The 15,372-nt window shown below is 41.4% G+C and overlaps 3 protein-coding genes and 1 long non-coding RNA gene across 6 annotated transcripts in view; 3 read left to right on the top strand and 1 right to left on the bottom strand.

The window, feature by feature from the left end:
- Positions 1–592: 592 nt before the first annotated feature.
- HOXD9 (homeobox D9) lies at positions 593–2,578 on the top strand. Its single transcript, XM_054044585.1, has 2 exons — positions 593–1,310; positions 1,641–2,578. Exons 1-2 carry the CDS (start codon positions 701–703, stop codon positions 1,880–1,882), a joined length of 852 nt encoding a protein of 283 aa, XP_053900560.1. The 5' UTR covers positions 593–700; the 3' UTR covers positions 1,883–2,578.
- A 3,022-nt stretch (positions 2,579–5,600) lies between these two features.
- Positions 5,601–8,443, bottom strand: LOC128845029 (uncharacterized). Its single transcript, XR_008446602.1, has 2 exons — positions 8,357–8,443; positions 5,601–6,300 (listed from the first exon to the last, which is right to left on the bottom strand). It is a non-coding gene; the product is annotated as an uncharacterized LOC128845029 (long non-coding RNA).
- Positions 7,733–9,905, top strand: HOXD8 (homeobox D8). Of its 2 annotated transcripts, none has more exons than XM_054043204.1 (2): positions 7,733–8,550; positions 9,114–9,905. In XM_054043204.1, the coding sequence occupies exons 1-2, from the start codon at positions 8,058–8,060 to the stop codon at positions 9,404–9,406; spliced, it is 786 nt and encodes a 261-aa protein (XP_053899179.1). In that variant the 5' UTR covers positions 7,733–8,057; the 3' UTR covers positions 9,407–9,905. The 2 variants fall into 2 exon arrangements, with proteins under 2 accessions (XP_053899179.1, XP_053899178.1); XM_054043203.1 differs by having other exon boundaries at positions 7,736–8,550; positions 9,111–9,905.
- Positions 9,906–13,636: 3,731 nt separating this feature from the next.
- Positions 13,637–15,372, top strand: part of HOXD3 (homeobox D3) — a 38,006-nt gene continuing 36,270 nt past the window's right edge. For both annotated transcript variants that reach the window (XM_054044640.1, XM_054044639.1), the window contains exon 1: positions 13,637–14,937. The gene's annotated coding sequence lies outside the window, so the exon portion shown is untranslated. The remainder of the gene's footprint in view (positions 14,938–15,372) is intronic.

Raw genomic sequence — 15,372 nt, 5'->3', positions numbered from 1 at the left:
TCATTACAGAGGTCTTCCACCTGTTTTAAAACAACACAATGGGCATCTCTCTCTTTTTTTTAAAAGTCCCTTAAATAGAAACTTTATTTAAGAGGGGGAGGAATACAGCCACATGCTTTGAAATATGGAAGTCACCACAATGTGCTTTTACTGTAACATTTTCCTGTTTTATGAGCAGTCGTATACTCGGAGCGCTGGGATGTGGTTTGATTTTACAAGCAAGAATCTCCCCTTTCCCAGCGGGTTCCCTCGGCAGATTTCAGTTTAATTCGGAAGCCCAGGCTGCTGGGTTTATTTAAACACCCTGCGTCTCACTGATTAAGAAATGAATGGCAGAAATCACTCCTAGGAGGTGAAGAAATAGTTCCCGGCTGCCTCATTCTTGTGCTGCTGGCTCGGGCCACGCCCGCTTGGGATCCTGCTGGGGCAGAGGCGCAGCTGTCTCCCCGTGGGCTCCTTCCGGGCCGTACAGTTACAGTTTGGGTTTAATTGTCTGTTGTTGTTGACGATTTTTTTTTTAATCACAGCAGCCCCAGTTTAGCGGATTGATTTACTCCTAGTATTGGTAAATATGATCACGTGGGCTCCACAACCAATGGTTGAGGGTTGCAGTCTGCAAAATACTACGATTGTTCTCAGGGAGGGTATCATATACAGTTAACAGTGTAACCTTTTATATGACTAAGAGGGGAGCCTAAAAATGTCGTCTAGTGGCACCATAAGTAACTATTATGTCGATTCTCTCATAGGCCATGAAAGCGAAGAAGTTTACGGGAGTAGATTCGTCCAGGCAGGTCACAGTGCGACCTCCAGGCCATCAGGTGTTGCAGAGAGTTCAGATTTTTCTTCCTGTAGCTTTGCACCAAAATCCACCGTGTTCTCCACTTCTTGGTCCACGGTCCATCCTCAGCCGTCTGCGGCAATGACAGGGATCTACCATCCCTACATGCACCAGCCCCACTTAGGGGCAGCCGAGACTGGCAGATACGTGCGCTCCTGGATAGAGCCCTTCCCCGGCTTCCCCAGCAGCAGCTCCAGCTCCTCCAACGGGCGCCACTACGGGATAAAGCCTGAAACGGGAGCAGCTGCCTCCTCTTCCTCCTCCTCCTCCTCCTCCTCCAAAAGGACTGAGTGCTCCTCGTCCCGGGAGTCTCAGGGGATCAGTGTGCCCGAGTACACGTGCAATTCCTTCCTGCAGGAGACCCGGGAGAAGACGGCTACTTGCAGCCCCAAGGAGCCTCCAGGCTGCAGCCACAACCCCAGCCCGAGCAGCGATCTGAAGGAAGAGAAGCAACAGCAACTTGACCCAAGTAAGTAAAAAAGAAATTGCCCCTTTGATTTATTGCCGAAACCTGTAAGGCTCCAATGTGCAAAACTGATAGTTTTACTAACCTATAAAAACGTCTAGACGCCTACCCTAGCGCAAGCAGCAACAAGCACCCATAAAAGACTCCACGTCTCCACATAACCACCTACCATCAAGACATGATTTGTACAGTAAACAGACTGGGGTATTAAGGCTTTTATGATAATTCCTACAATGTTGTGAAAAGAGTCCATCCTTCGTTAAATTGAATTTAACGACCTTTCTCCCCTCACCCCCGTCTCCCCCTTCTCCCTATATACCTCCCTTTTTCCAGATAATCCGGCAGCAAACTGGATCCACGCTCGTTCAACGAGGAAAAAGCGTTGTCCCTATACAAAGTACCAAACTCTGGAACTGGAAAAAGAATTCCTCTTTAACATGTATCTGACTCGGGACCGCCGTTACGAAGTAGCTAGGATTTTAAATCTCACAGAGAGACAGGTCAAAATATGGTTTCAGAACAGAAGAATGAAAATGAAAAAGATGAACAAGGAGAAAGGAAATAAAGGAGACTAACGCCCGGGTGTAGACACGCATTCTTCTTCTTCTTCCCCCTCCAGCACCAGATGCGTTTTTGCAGAACTTTATATCAATCTGATCTTTTAGGTAGAAGTGGAAATGTGGTCTATGTCAGGTTTTTGGGGGGAAATCTGTCTTGCTCGCCAATGTGTTTATAAAAGTTGCTTCATTTCCCTCTCCTTTTCCCCCAAACTGTTTGGTTTATGATATTGTGAGTGCACGTTAGCTTTGGGACCTTAATGTTAAATGTTTGACATGTTTCTTAAAAGGTTATGTAGTGTAGATAGTCACTTTGCCAAAATAAAGGTAAAGGACATAATTATAATTATGATAATAAATATATATATTGAAGTACACTTGTTTAAATCAATAGCAGTATTGTGTTGTCCATGACTTATTAAAAGAAACCATTACCAAAAACTTTGCTTTCTAGTCCTGAATTTTGTCCTTTGCAATAGGTGCCAGAGTGAAGCAATGAGAACATTTTATTTTTTCTTTTTCTTCAATGCACTATTAGGCGATTGTGTCATACCTGAAGCAGTTTTCAATAGGCCTAGCATTTACTGATGCTTTGGATTGTTGGAGTTCTGAATATTGGTAAATGTTGTATCAGCCACCTCATGTTTCTAACTAAAGACCTGTTGTAATTATTGTCAGTTATTCCATAATAAACTCTGACTTGATCAAATGAAATCACTGCAATTATATGCGCAATGTGTGCCTTCCTCTTCTTTTGGCACCCATAATTAGCCACAATCATATGAAAGCAACAAATGCACTATTTTCTCAGTGTTTGGTATATGTTCCAATAAGCATTTGTATTCATAATACTTGTTAATTTATCATTAATGCGAGGCTTTAAAAAGGCAGTAGAGACTCTGATCTCTCGGTTATTTTGTACACAGGAATTTTGGAAAGAAGATTGATGCACACTGTAGCTCCAAATGAAAACTACTTCAACACAGATATTAATACAGCGTTACATTTGTAGTTACAGAGATAAGAAAAAAGATTCACAATGTTTCTACAATAGTCAGCAACGACCTTCTCTAAAAGTTAATCACAAGGGGTTTGGCTTAAATTGTATATTGGTACATAATTTTTCAGGAAACACGTTATGCACAAATTGTCTTTCAAAAATCAGTGAAGTTTCACAGGTGATCTCTTGGAGTAATCCAGGAAATATTTCCGAAATGGATCTCCAAAGCCAAATATTTACGATGATACCTAATTAATTATTTTTTGCCGTTTGAATCTCTCTGCTGTTTAATCTGAACACTAATAGATTAATGCCACTTCCAGGTTATCAGCTGGGGGAGAGGGGAGAGAGCATTTAACAACACGTCTCATGCCTTCAACATTTATAAACACACGACTTTATCAAGATAATTAAGATGAAGTTCATTGTAAAAGAACCTTGCTTTGTTTAGAGAACAACCATTAAAATGAAGGATCTGTAAATATTTATGAGCAGTTGTTTAAGATTAAGGAAAGAGTTGCAGAAACCTGGAACTTAATGTTTTTACCTCTGGAAAAAAAGAGGAAAGGCATATAGTGCTAAGAAAAGGTGTTGCATTGCTTCCCCATTCATTGTCAACCCTATACCTATAATTCTTTTAAAGCAGGAAGAACCTAGGTATAATAAAACCATTGAGATGGCTAGACGTCTGGACCTAATGAGTTTACGATATGCTATGGCGCTTTTCTTTGAAACTATCTTATTTTGATGTTTGCGGTTGTTAGAAGAAAACAAAAATACAGACAAAACTCGGTCTTAAAATCTGGACTATAAATTGCAGTATGTCACCGTTGGGCCAAGACAATACGTGCAAGAAAAGACACTCGGGTCGAAAAGTTAACAGAGGTTTTAACATTTAATTGATTGTTAAATTATATTTGTAGAAGTGTTAGATGGCGATAAATACTGGTGCGAATATGGACATATTTTTGAAAGTAGCCGTTTTTACTGGCTGATCTCAGATGTACACTGTATTACTGGAATCGGGTCGCTTTGTTGCATTGATTCCATTACATATGCTGGGAAGGAATTGCAATCATACTAAGGCGAGATAGGTAGAACCTGATTTTAATATTTGCCAGTCGAAATGGAAGAGTTGAAGTTGTCCTGTTTTTTTGCGTTGTATGTACGTATATTTATTTCCAAATGGTCTGAGGGAAATGAAGGCGTTTCGAGCCACTGGGTAGCCTCCAACTTCCATTTAAACAAAGTACTCTCTGTGTCCAACGACACGACATTTTAATTCCTATACGCTGACTGCTTTAAGAATGAAATACAAGAAGTATACTATTCTACCAATCAGTTAAGTGGAATGTTCGGTATATTTGGGATAACCAATTGCCTGGATGGTGAAAAGAATAGTCTTTACTTAAGTTTATAGCTACAAAAATAGTTAAATCAAAAGCAAGTTCAAGGCAGAAAAATTCTGAACCTGAAAATACCAAACCTCTAGTATTAGTGATGTAGTATGTAAAGTAACAGGACCAAAAATGGGATAGCAACGGTTTTCAACATTTAAGCTCTTAGACGTCTATACTGGCTGCCTTGTGTAAAGAAGACACTTAATTTTACCTGTGCTTAATTATAGCACGTGTAAAAATGGAAAGAGTAGTATATATGTGTTAAAAGATATGGTATTATGAACTATGAATAAAAAGCTTTTTGTGATTAAGGGTGTAGAATTCAACTCCACTCTATTTCTCAGTGTAAAGAGTGGTGTTCTTTACATTCCTTTGGTTTTGTATGCCTTGTTTAGAGATCTTTAAATGTTGAACGTGAAAGATAAGAGCTAGTATTTATATAATTCATGGAAGACAGAGTTAAAACAAGTAAACTACTTTTAAATCAAGGTAGAGTAAGTATATAAACAGAGAAGTAAAAGCGAATTGGCTGCTGATCACGATTTCAGTTGACCACTAGAGAGCGCTGTTGCTCCATTTTATTATTCTTGAGCTGACAATGCTTCTGGCTTTCGTGCAGAATATATTTTTATTAAAATATAGACAATCCTACTTTTAATCACGAATTTTATATTTGTAATCGAAATTAAACAAGTGTAACTGTTCTTTACTACGAGCTAAATGGATAGCTTAGAAAAACCTTGAGTAATCAGCAGTTTTGAGATGACAAAAAGATTCTTGCGGACTACACCGTACATGGCACAATATTTAATTATATGAAACCATAAATATGTAAACATTTATGTTTTTCCAGGAGGTTTCAGCTCATTGTATTATATTTAAGTTATGACAATAAACACAATGATAAACTCCTTTACTTATAAGTTGTTCCCTGAAAAAAAAAAAAGCTATAAGTAATGCTGGCTTATTGGGCCTATTGTCGAAAAATGCCCCCTGTATTTTCTAGGATTTGTTACTGAAACTATAAAATACTTGAAGCTCTTTATGAATATTAAGCAAACGTCTTGTGCATTCTTTCGATTAATTTACAGACTTCTGGAGTATGAACATAAACGTTATAAAGACCAAGGGTAAAAGAAGGTAAGAAGCTAAGTTTGAAAGATATTTTTTCCCAAAAAATTGTGATCTTGTCCTTGTATTTTACAAACAAGAGGAGGTTTATTAAGGTCAGAACTGGTATATGTTTCATTAAGATAAAACATATATCTAATTTTTATCTGAGTGTTCATCTGTGCATAATAATATGTATGGGTCCAGGGGAAAAAATACCTACAAATTTCACAGGGAATAAAACACATTTATTTTAAAGAACAGTTAGGGACGCAACAGACAGATACACTGTTATGAAATACAATACATTGCTATATTTCACAAGCAATCTCTAGATATATTCCTACACTCAATTAGCATAGCAAGGAAAATAAGGTCTGTCTGGATAGCCATACATTTCCATCTCACAAAGGGAATCAATAGGACAATCTTTTACTGGCTGACTCCGCTCCCAGTTGCGTGGGTGTAAATCCTAAACGGTGTAGCTCTTCTAGATTTTGGGATTTTCCCTGCAAATCAGGTGGGAAGCCTTTTTCACGCAAGAAGTATGCATTGTCATAAGTAAGGATGGCTCCATTTCACTGGGATTTGCAGGATCGAGGCCTACACTTATAGAATAAGCAATTCAGTATGTTTTTAGAACACACATACTCAGCTGAATACAGGATACCTCGTTAGAAGCAATTACAGATTAGAAACCATAACACCAACAATAATTTGCGAACATATCCTTTAAAACAACTGAGATGGAAAATAAATTCTCCGGAATAACATTGTATATTTTATGACATTCTATTTCTTCCTTTCCGCTGAAAGATGTCTTAACGTGTTTTATGTTAAACGGGATATCCTTTCCATGACATATGTTTCTGTCTCTGGTTTTTATGCATAGACAAGTTCATTTTGTGGAAGTTACCACATGTTACCTACATAAACAGAAAAAAATGAAAGTTTATTGGACATAATAACATAAGGGAGAAGTATGTGTGTGAGAGAGACAGAGAGAGATGGGAAAGGATTCTGGAGTCTCTTTTATGTAACCACAAATATTTTTTTCGATTTGCACCAGACGGTCACACATGGCTCCGACTGGATCTATATAATATTTCACCTAAATGTTAATGTTCTGTTTTAAACAGACAATGAGATCATATTCATGTTTATCCTATAAACTGACTGTTATTTAACGAAACTCTTTTGCCAAAATATGGGAAAATCGGGAGTCGAATCTGCACCGCTTGAAGCCAGCGGGAGTTTGGCCACTGACTCCTGTGGGAACCGGATCAGACTCTCGAATCTTGGTTTGAAGTGAATTTAAAGACAGAATCACTAAATTCGTAGGGAGGGACCTGAATGATCCCCGGTATTTCTTTGCCCAGATAACAGATTAATAACGCAGAGCTTCAGGTCTGGAACATTGGAACAAACATTGACCAGCCTCTATACTCCATGAATTATTTGGGGGAGCTCTATGGCCAGTGTTATACAACAGGTCAGACTAGATGGCCACAATGGGCCCTTCTGGCCTTGGAATCTATGAATCTCCCTTGGCATTCAGCTGAAGAGAATTCAGAGAGAGCAGCGTGTACTGTACACGGAGAAATGCAAATGGCCTGCGAGCCATTCCTTCCTTGCCTGGCCCCTGAGAACCTTCCTGCCCTATTTCTTATTCCGTCCCCAAGCGATGCTAATGCTCACCCACACATTCTTCTTTTCTTTTCTTTTTTTTCTCTTCGCTAATGACGTTCACCCAGGGTGAAATGATGGAAAGTATATTCATAGGCATGATTTCCATTCAGTATCAATTAACCTGGGAGTCGCAGCCATGCGTGCACTGCGTCAAGGGTAAATGTGCATCTCATTTCCAACCTATCTGCTGTCCTAGACAATAGCCTGATTCCTGCGGAGGACACCAGGGCCTTTCTCTTTTGCATGGGTTTACATGTACAACAATCATCTCCCCCTTGCATTTCCGGCGGAGATGTATGGGTGGCTATAAGACCAGATGATCAGCCCTTATTTTGCTTCTCCGGGTTAGGTGCCTTTCCTCGCTTCCCCAAGTCTCCCCTTTGGTTCCCTTGTCCCGTGTGTTACACGGGCCTGCGCGCTGCACGTTAGCCCTACCATTGAATGTGGAAGAGGCACGTTAGCCCTTGGCAGAGCTGCCTGTTTATGGCAGGCGTGGGTGTCTCTGTGTCTCAGGGCAGGCGTCTGGCCCCCAGCGCGCTCAGCCATTGGATCAGCCCGCCCCGCAGTTATCTGGGCCGATCTCTCGGCCTGCTCCGCGGGGTTTTAAATATGCGCTTTCCGAGCACACCCCGGGGGTGCAGGTGGCGGGGGCGGGGAGGGGGGTATTTGCGCTGTGCCTCGGGAGCGGGACGTGCCAAGCGAGGCCGAAGCTCCCCCTGCCCAGGAGCGCGTGTGCGTGTGTGTGGGGCCGCGGTGTGTGCCTGATAGGAAACCGTAAAAGCAGCGAGGCAGGTCATTCGGGGAGCGAGTCCGTCCCAGCGCTGGGCACCGCCGCCGCGCAGAGCAGCAGCCGGACGGCAGCGGCGCCGCCAGCAGCGCAGAGCAGAGCGGAGCGGGCCGGGGCGGCCGCGGCAGCCCCTCCCGGGGCCTGGGCCCCCTGCCCCGGCTGCTGCTGCTGTGCTGGCCGCGGGCCCCCTCCCCGCGGGCAGCGCCCATGAGCTCCTACTTTGTCAACCCGCTGTACGCCAAGTACAAGGCGGCGGCGGCGGCGGGCGAATCTCTGGGCCCCGCGTACTACGACTGCCCCTTTGCGCCCGAGCTGAGCGGCCGCCACGCCGCCGCCCTGCTTTACGGGACCAGCGCGGCCGCCGCGGGCTTCCAGCCGCACCCCGGGCCCGGCGGCGGCGGCCCAGACTATTACCTGCAGGCCGGGGGGAGCCCCGCGGCTGCCTACCAGCCGCCTCCTCCCCCCGCTCCCGCGCCGCCTCCTCCTGCCCCCTGCGGCGGGATTACCTGTCACGGGGAGCCCGCGAAATTTTACGGATACGATAATTTACAGAGACAGCAGCTTTTTACGACCCAGCAAGAGGCCGAGCTGGTACAATATCCTGACTGTAAATCGTCCAGTGCTAATATTGGCGAGGAACCAGACCACTTAAATCAGAGCTCGTCTCCCGCTCCAATGTTCCCCTGGATGAGACCGCAAGGTTGGACGCTGGCAAAACCAATTTGCTTCCATCTCACGTCTGAGTTCTAAACTTCTTTTCCTTCTCTCTGCTCCTCCACTCCCTCTTCCTGTCTCTGCGGCTCTGCGTGTGCCGGGACCGCGCTGGCGTGTGAGAATAAAGTAACACAGCGAGGAAACCAAAGTCTGTGCAGTAGGTGCAGGAGACACCAGGGTAGCCTTAAACTCTCTGATCAGACGCATAGGGCGTAAATCCCATGAATACAGGTACACCCGTGTCAAAAAAGCTCTGTGCTTAAATGTAAATACTGGGTGTGTTTTTCCAGCGATCAGATCATAAAACAAGCCAGTAAGTTCTGACGTGTAATGAAAGCAGAGTAGTGTAAGACAATGTCTACGGCTATTTTTCTGTACCCTTGTACACAACTTCATAGCTAACTAGCCACATATCTATATTTATTCGTCTATATGCACTAGCTCGTCTCCTAGCTGTATGGTTATATCTAGATGAACAGACACATATAAGCGCCCAGGGCAGTGAACTCTTTGTTTTGAAAAATACTGTGTTTTTGTTTTAATCAGCAGCGCCTGGTAGGAGGAGAGGAAGACAAACATACAGTCGTTTCCAGACGCTAGAGCTGGAAAAGGAATTTCTGTTTAACCCTTATCTGACACGGAAGAGAAGGATTGAGGTATCCCACGCGCTAGGACTCACCGAGAGGCAGGTAAAGATCTGGTTTCAGAACAGGAGGATGAAATGGAAAAAAGAAAACAACAAGGACAAATTCCCAGCTTCCAGGCAGGAGGGAAAGGAAGGGGAGGCCAAAAAGGAAGCACATGATCTGGAAGAAGACAGAGCTGAAGGCCAGACGAATTAAGTTTTGCCTTTAAACATTAATAAAAGATTATTGAAAATAACGATCCACATATGCTGGGAAACACGGCCGGTTTTCTTTGTTGCAAAGGTCCTTAGTGTGTTTCAAGCTATCCTATGTCATTAGGCTTGACGTTTCTGTGCTTTGTGTTTTTTGGTTTTGTTTTTACTGTATCAAGCACAATCTCTAGCTCACTTACTCTTATTTACATGGAAATTTGATACCGAATTTGTATCAATATATTTTATTGTAATTTTCCAATGTTTAAAAGATGGTGATTACTGTCAACGACATAAACTTCCTAATGATAAGTACCAATAAGTGAGACATATAAAATGCTTTATTAATCAGAACAAGTGCACTTGTACTATTTTAAACTTTTTCCTATATTATGTTGAGTAAGTTAAAGAAATCTAATAATTTTGAAGAAATTATCTTATTAAAATATTTACCTTCTATTATTGCTATTGATTAAAATAAACATAATTTTATTCAAATGTAATACTTATCAGTTCTCTTATCTCCCCTTTGTAATTTATTGGCTCGATAACCTTCTGGAGCTCTGCAATTTCCGTAACTTTTTTTCCTTTCATCGTTTCTCACTATATGTGGTATTGCTGGGAGAGCTTAAGCCAAATATTTCGAAAGAACATAGCCGAAAAACGGCATTGTTTTAAACAAAGAACAGGTGACCTGAAGTCTATGGAAACTGCGATAGCCACAAGGGTTTAAAAAGAAAAAATAGGTTTTATCTTGTTCCGGCTGAGTCAATGGAAGCTTGTCATTGATTTCAATGGTAGCAGACTTTTAATTTTTTGCTATATTTGAGAGAAAGAACTTTGTGACAATTAAATCGTCTATTGAGTGAATACTTGAAAGGCCGATGATATAATTCAGGTCTGATCCTGCATTTCTATTATACGTAGTCTCTTGAAGTCATTGGGGGTTTGGGGTGAACAGGTAATGCAGGATCGGGTCCATGCTAATTAACTCTCCAACACTGCTATTGTTTCACAGTTACTAGAAACCATTCATCTCACCATGAATTTTCCTCGTATTTTCATTTTCAGCTGCTGTTGTAATTTTCATAAATTGCATGGTATTTGTCCATTTTCCGTTTTGCAATATTTGTTTATTTAAGGGTCGCCATATTTATTTGTGTTACCCGTATGGGCCTAGTAAGATCATTTGATCCATCTTGATTTTTTGTCAGTGATGCAGGTCCGTACGTCTTCATACTGTTATTCTTGAAAATAGCAATGCCTCTTGCAAATTAATATTGTGATCAAGACTCAAAATGGTAGCAGACATCTCTATTTCTTAAAATGTAGATTGCATTCATTAGGCATGTACTGTCTGCATTTCCACAATAATACGTCGTTCTAATACTACAGACCATCAACTGTCAGCAGGGTAATAAAGTTTATTTCCATTTTTTTCATTTAGTAAGAAGGGGAATTTGTATAGACATATATGACACTGCTAAATTACAATCCAATTTTAATTAAGAGTATTCAGGTTTCAAAAATATTATCCATCAAGTATTTCAGTGTTGCTTTAAGTTTAAAATATGACAAAACCTAAGTAGAACACAAGGTGTCTCTGAAGTGATGCCTTTATTTATTTATTTATTTATTTATTTAATTATTCAATTTATTAATTATTATCGTACATAGCCGCACGATGCTATTGGACAGGTGGACTTTTATTTTATCATTAAAGGAAGGCGCAGCCAAACACATGACTCCTATCCTGCTAATTCTCATTCATCTAAATATTCTTTACTCACATGAATACTGTTTTGTGTTTACTAGGTTTGGAAGCATGAATAAAAGCTACTCAAGCAATCAAGTTTTTTCAGGATCCGGCCCTAGACCAGTACAGATCGAGACAAGCACAAACACAGGGAAAGGCCCCTTTTGCCCCTAAATAATGCTCTCTGTATATTTCTGATTTTTGTTTTTAACTCATTTCGTGTGGGGCTGTTGAAAATAAACCCTTGTGGTCTCATTAATCCTGAAATTTAGCGATATAAACACCCCAGAGGGAAATGTTTATATTTAGAACAGGCAATGTAAAGGGATCTCACCAATAAAGCTGAAGGTCCCCAAGATCTCATAAGAAAAGCATACCATGCTACTCGTGCTTTTGCTTGAAGCGCAGGCAAGTCCAACTGCTTTACTATAATGCTTCGATGTCTTTTTTTTTTTTTTTTTTCTGATAGAGAACATACTATTTTTCTCTCCGAGGCATGATATTTCGCATGATCTGATCGGATCGAGTGAAAATAATCCTTGTTTGGTGAAGATTTCTATTTCATAGTCTCCATCAAGATTTTGCTTAGAACCTTCTCCTTCCCATAATCCCTCACACATTACGTGAATTATGTTTCGTGCAAAGAAACCACAGGAACGCGCTCAGTGGTGCAACAAATGGCTTCCCACTCTTAAATTATCTGGTTGATAAACAAACATGTCCTCACGGAAGCAGAAATCTAAATTTTGCTGAGGATACCAACCTTAAAATTGTGTAAACACCAGTTGCTTGTAATGTATACTGGGAGGGTTTGTGTATAGTGGGTTTCGGAAATGGCCTACACTTCAGCCCAATCTGTGTGCAGTCCTGCGCTGCGCTGTTTACTCAGACCAAACTGCTAGTTCAGACGAGCCCCGATCCTGCTCCCTTTGAATTCAGTGGTGCAGGATCAGTCAGTAGTGAGAACTGTATTAGTGGAACAAATTCCAATCTCAATTGCTCCTCTGAAAATCTGTATTAATTCCATTGAACTCAATAGAGTTTTCCCGGATTTGATACGATCTAAGTAGGTGTGAAATATGGCCTAAAAACAGGCCCTGGGCAATGATTTTATAAAATTCAGGTTAACTGGTTTCTTTTATTCAAATCCACTTGTTACTTCAGACTGAACCTCATCTAAAGAAAACAGCCTTGAAGGACGAGTGATTCAAGCAAAGCTATTGTTCTGATCTATTTTATAAAGGTGAAAAATTTAATCTCCTACTTGGTTAAAACTCGTAAACGTGTGGAGACTGCAGAAAATCCATGAAGCAAACATTTTGCTGCATGAATTTGCATAAATACACCAGTACCCCCCTAGTGTCAGCAAAGGCTATGTGATTCGGTAATGCAGATTTACAGGCGACCTGATATTCTATATTCTATTTTTTTTTAAATATCAGCGGTAAAAATATATTCCCTGACCGGAGACAACATAAACATATTTGCTCCGGACCAAACCTGGCTTGATTAAATTATATGTAGGAGAATCCTGTTACAGGGAAAGCCATTTTGAAAGGCCAGGACTGTCTGAGCTAGCGTACAAATGACTACCCTAGTCTATAAACCCGAATGTTGCTTTTTAACGTGGCTATTTATCCCACTGATATGTATCAATCTGGATGAAGACTTTTGTGGACAAATATTTGATTCTAAAATACATCTATTTTTTTCAAAGCAGAGAGAATAAAATACAAATATGCATTACAAAATTGCTTGTTAGCATGTTTTTCCAGAGAGGTGTGTAAACAGGCTACCAGCAAAGAAGAGGAACTAAATTCCACGCACCCTGTACAATTTATTTGCAGTGGGCTAGCAACATTGCAACAGCGTGCATCTCTCTCATTCGTTCTTGGGGAAAGCCCCCCGCCCCAACACTTTTAATTTTGGTTCTGTGAGTTTATAATGCTATTTCGTACCCTTGGCTCTCGGATATCAATGTGGAATTCTGCTAAACACATCGATGTCACAAAATGGCCCACAGTATGACAGCATACAGCCCCGTAAAATCCGGGTCCTGTGATTTACAGAGGGAGAGGCAACATTTGGAATGAAAAGTGTTTTTGATGTGCTAGTGAATGCAGCGCCAATTCAAACAAATCCCCAAGAGCAGTTTATGAAAATGGCACCTTTTATTTTTGCACAGGTTGTGCTATTTAATTTCAATTTCCAACATCTGTGCTTTAAATGAGTGAAATACAAAATATCTCTGCTGTTGATACCTGTATACATGGACGTTGTTGTGAGTATTGCACTTGTGTGACATTCATTTCGGTGTCCCTTTGCTCACGTGTAATTCACTCATGTAGAATATTAAAGAAGAGGGTGCATATATTTCAGAATACTTTATTTTTTAACTCTATTTTCCATTTGTGTGCACAATTATCTTGGATGCTGATAGGACAGGATTCGTAGCAGTTTCCTAACGTCAAAATATGAAGAGGAAACAGCCAGGAATGTCAAGCGGTTTTGCTCCGATCTGCATTTGTAGGTCCAGGGACAACTTTTAAGAAATCAAAGTTTTTTTTCCTGAGCAGCAAATGTCATACACATGGTTGTTTTCTCCAAATGCAAACGGGCTAATTAAACTCACGTAAAAAAGGGGAAAACACGCAGCAGTTGAACAACGTGGATGATTGCACCTTCGAATTAAAGAAGTCACTGAGCAACCTGTGTGCGTTATAAATTTGAGACTGGTTAGGAAGAAGTTATTCCAGATCAGTTTATTTGTAGACTATCAGTGAGCTTGAGTTCAGTAGTGGGCGCTAAAGCAGTTCTGCTTCTTTTTTGTTGGGGGAAAATATAAATTACATACATTAAAAAACTGATTCAGAATAAATTCCAACATTCCTGGTATAAGAACACCGAGAAATTTAGATAACAGGTAGGGAAGAGGATCTCCCGTTTGAATAGCGCTGGCACCAGAACTCTGGGAGGACTCCAGAGACTTTGGGACCCAGGCTTGTGTTTTTGTGGAAATAAACACGCTTCAAACAAACCCGGATTTCTTTTGCATTTTCTTCTATAACTTCTCTGCCTGGGAGTGCAGCTCTCCAGTGGGGTTGAATACACGACCCAGTCAGAATGCACAGATGATCTGACATGTCACGGAAAATAGAGGAAATAAAGCTAGAGAGAGAAAGAGCAGGCAAAAGAAACATGGCGCTGGTAAGCAGTATGTGCAAAATCCGCAAGGAATTGCAGTAAATTCCTTTTTGTTTGAAGAAAATTTACAACTTGGTAATAGACCTTTTTATGACCTATTTGGGCTCGTCATTGGCTGAGGCTGGTCATGTGCAGGCAGTGATGGCTTTCATGGCCTTTTTCCTGATTTCCCTGGCGAATTTCCCCCTGCATTCTGCCTTCTGAGAGCCTCAACCCCTCTTTTTCTAACCTTTGTCTCCGATGAGGTGTATTGTCGCTATGATGTTTGTGTACTGATCCATTTTAGACCAGAGCTCTTAAAAAAAAACTCGCCCGATTCCTGCGGGCTGCTACCTTGTCAGCCTCCAGCTATTTTGAGGACTCATAAGCGAGCATCTCGCTGCCGAGTGGCAAGGTCCCAGTCTGCCAGGCTGGCTCCCGGAGCCAGGTTGTTTTGGGTAGAGCTATCTCCCTGTACCTGTTAGCCCATTGTCTTCTGCCTTTTTATGTTATGCGGCTCGGATTGCTACCAACCCGTCTAATGGATTACAGCGACCCTCCTCGGCTCCCCTGCCTTCTTCCAGTGCAGCGAGCGGGTAAGGAATTCATTCATTTCTGCCTTATTACAGGGCTCCCCATAACCCAGACGCCACCAAATGACTTGAGAAGTCATAAAAGAAAGTGTTCGGGGCAATAATACCCGTAGCATTCATCTAGGCACTCAAATATCTTCGAGTGTAGGTCACTAACTGCACTGAATGTGGCTGCTAACTGCCCCTGCCTGTTTTGTCACCTGTCTGCGAGGCATTTTGTGATCCATTAAGCCACAAGCAAGCACCGCTTTTAAAACTATTTCTATTGGGGTGTGTTTGGTCTGGTTTAAGGGCTGTCTCGAAGAACAAGCTCTAAGAAAATGTGGCAAATGTGATCAAAATACTCTGCTGAATGCCGAAGCAGGAAGTTTAGTTGAAGCAGAGTGTACGCTCCTCAAAGATAGAGAACAGACATTTTAATTTGTGTGATATTCTTTG

This window comes from Malaclemys terrapin, chromosome 11 (assembly GCF_027887155.1).
Source record: "Malaclemys terrapin pileata isolate rMalTer1 chromosome 11, rMalTer1.hap1, whole genome shotgun sequence".
Taxonomy (NCBI): Eukaryota; Metazoa; Chordata; order Testudines; family Emydidae; genus Malaclemys; species Malaclemys terrapin.
The sequence above is the reverse complement of the archived record's forward strand: the minus strand, read 5'-3'. Positions and strand labels throughout refer to the sequence as shown.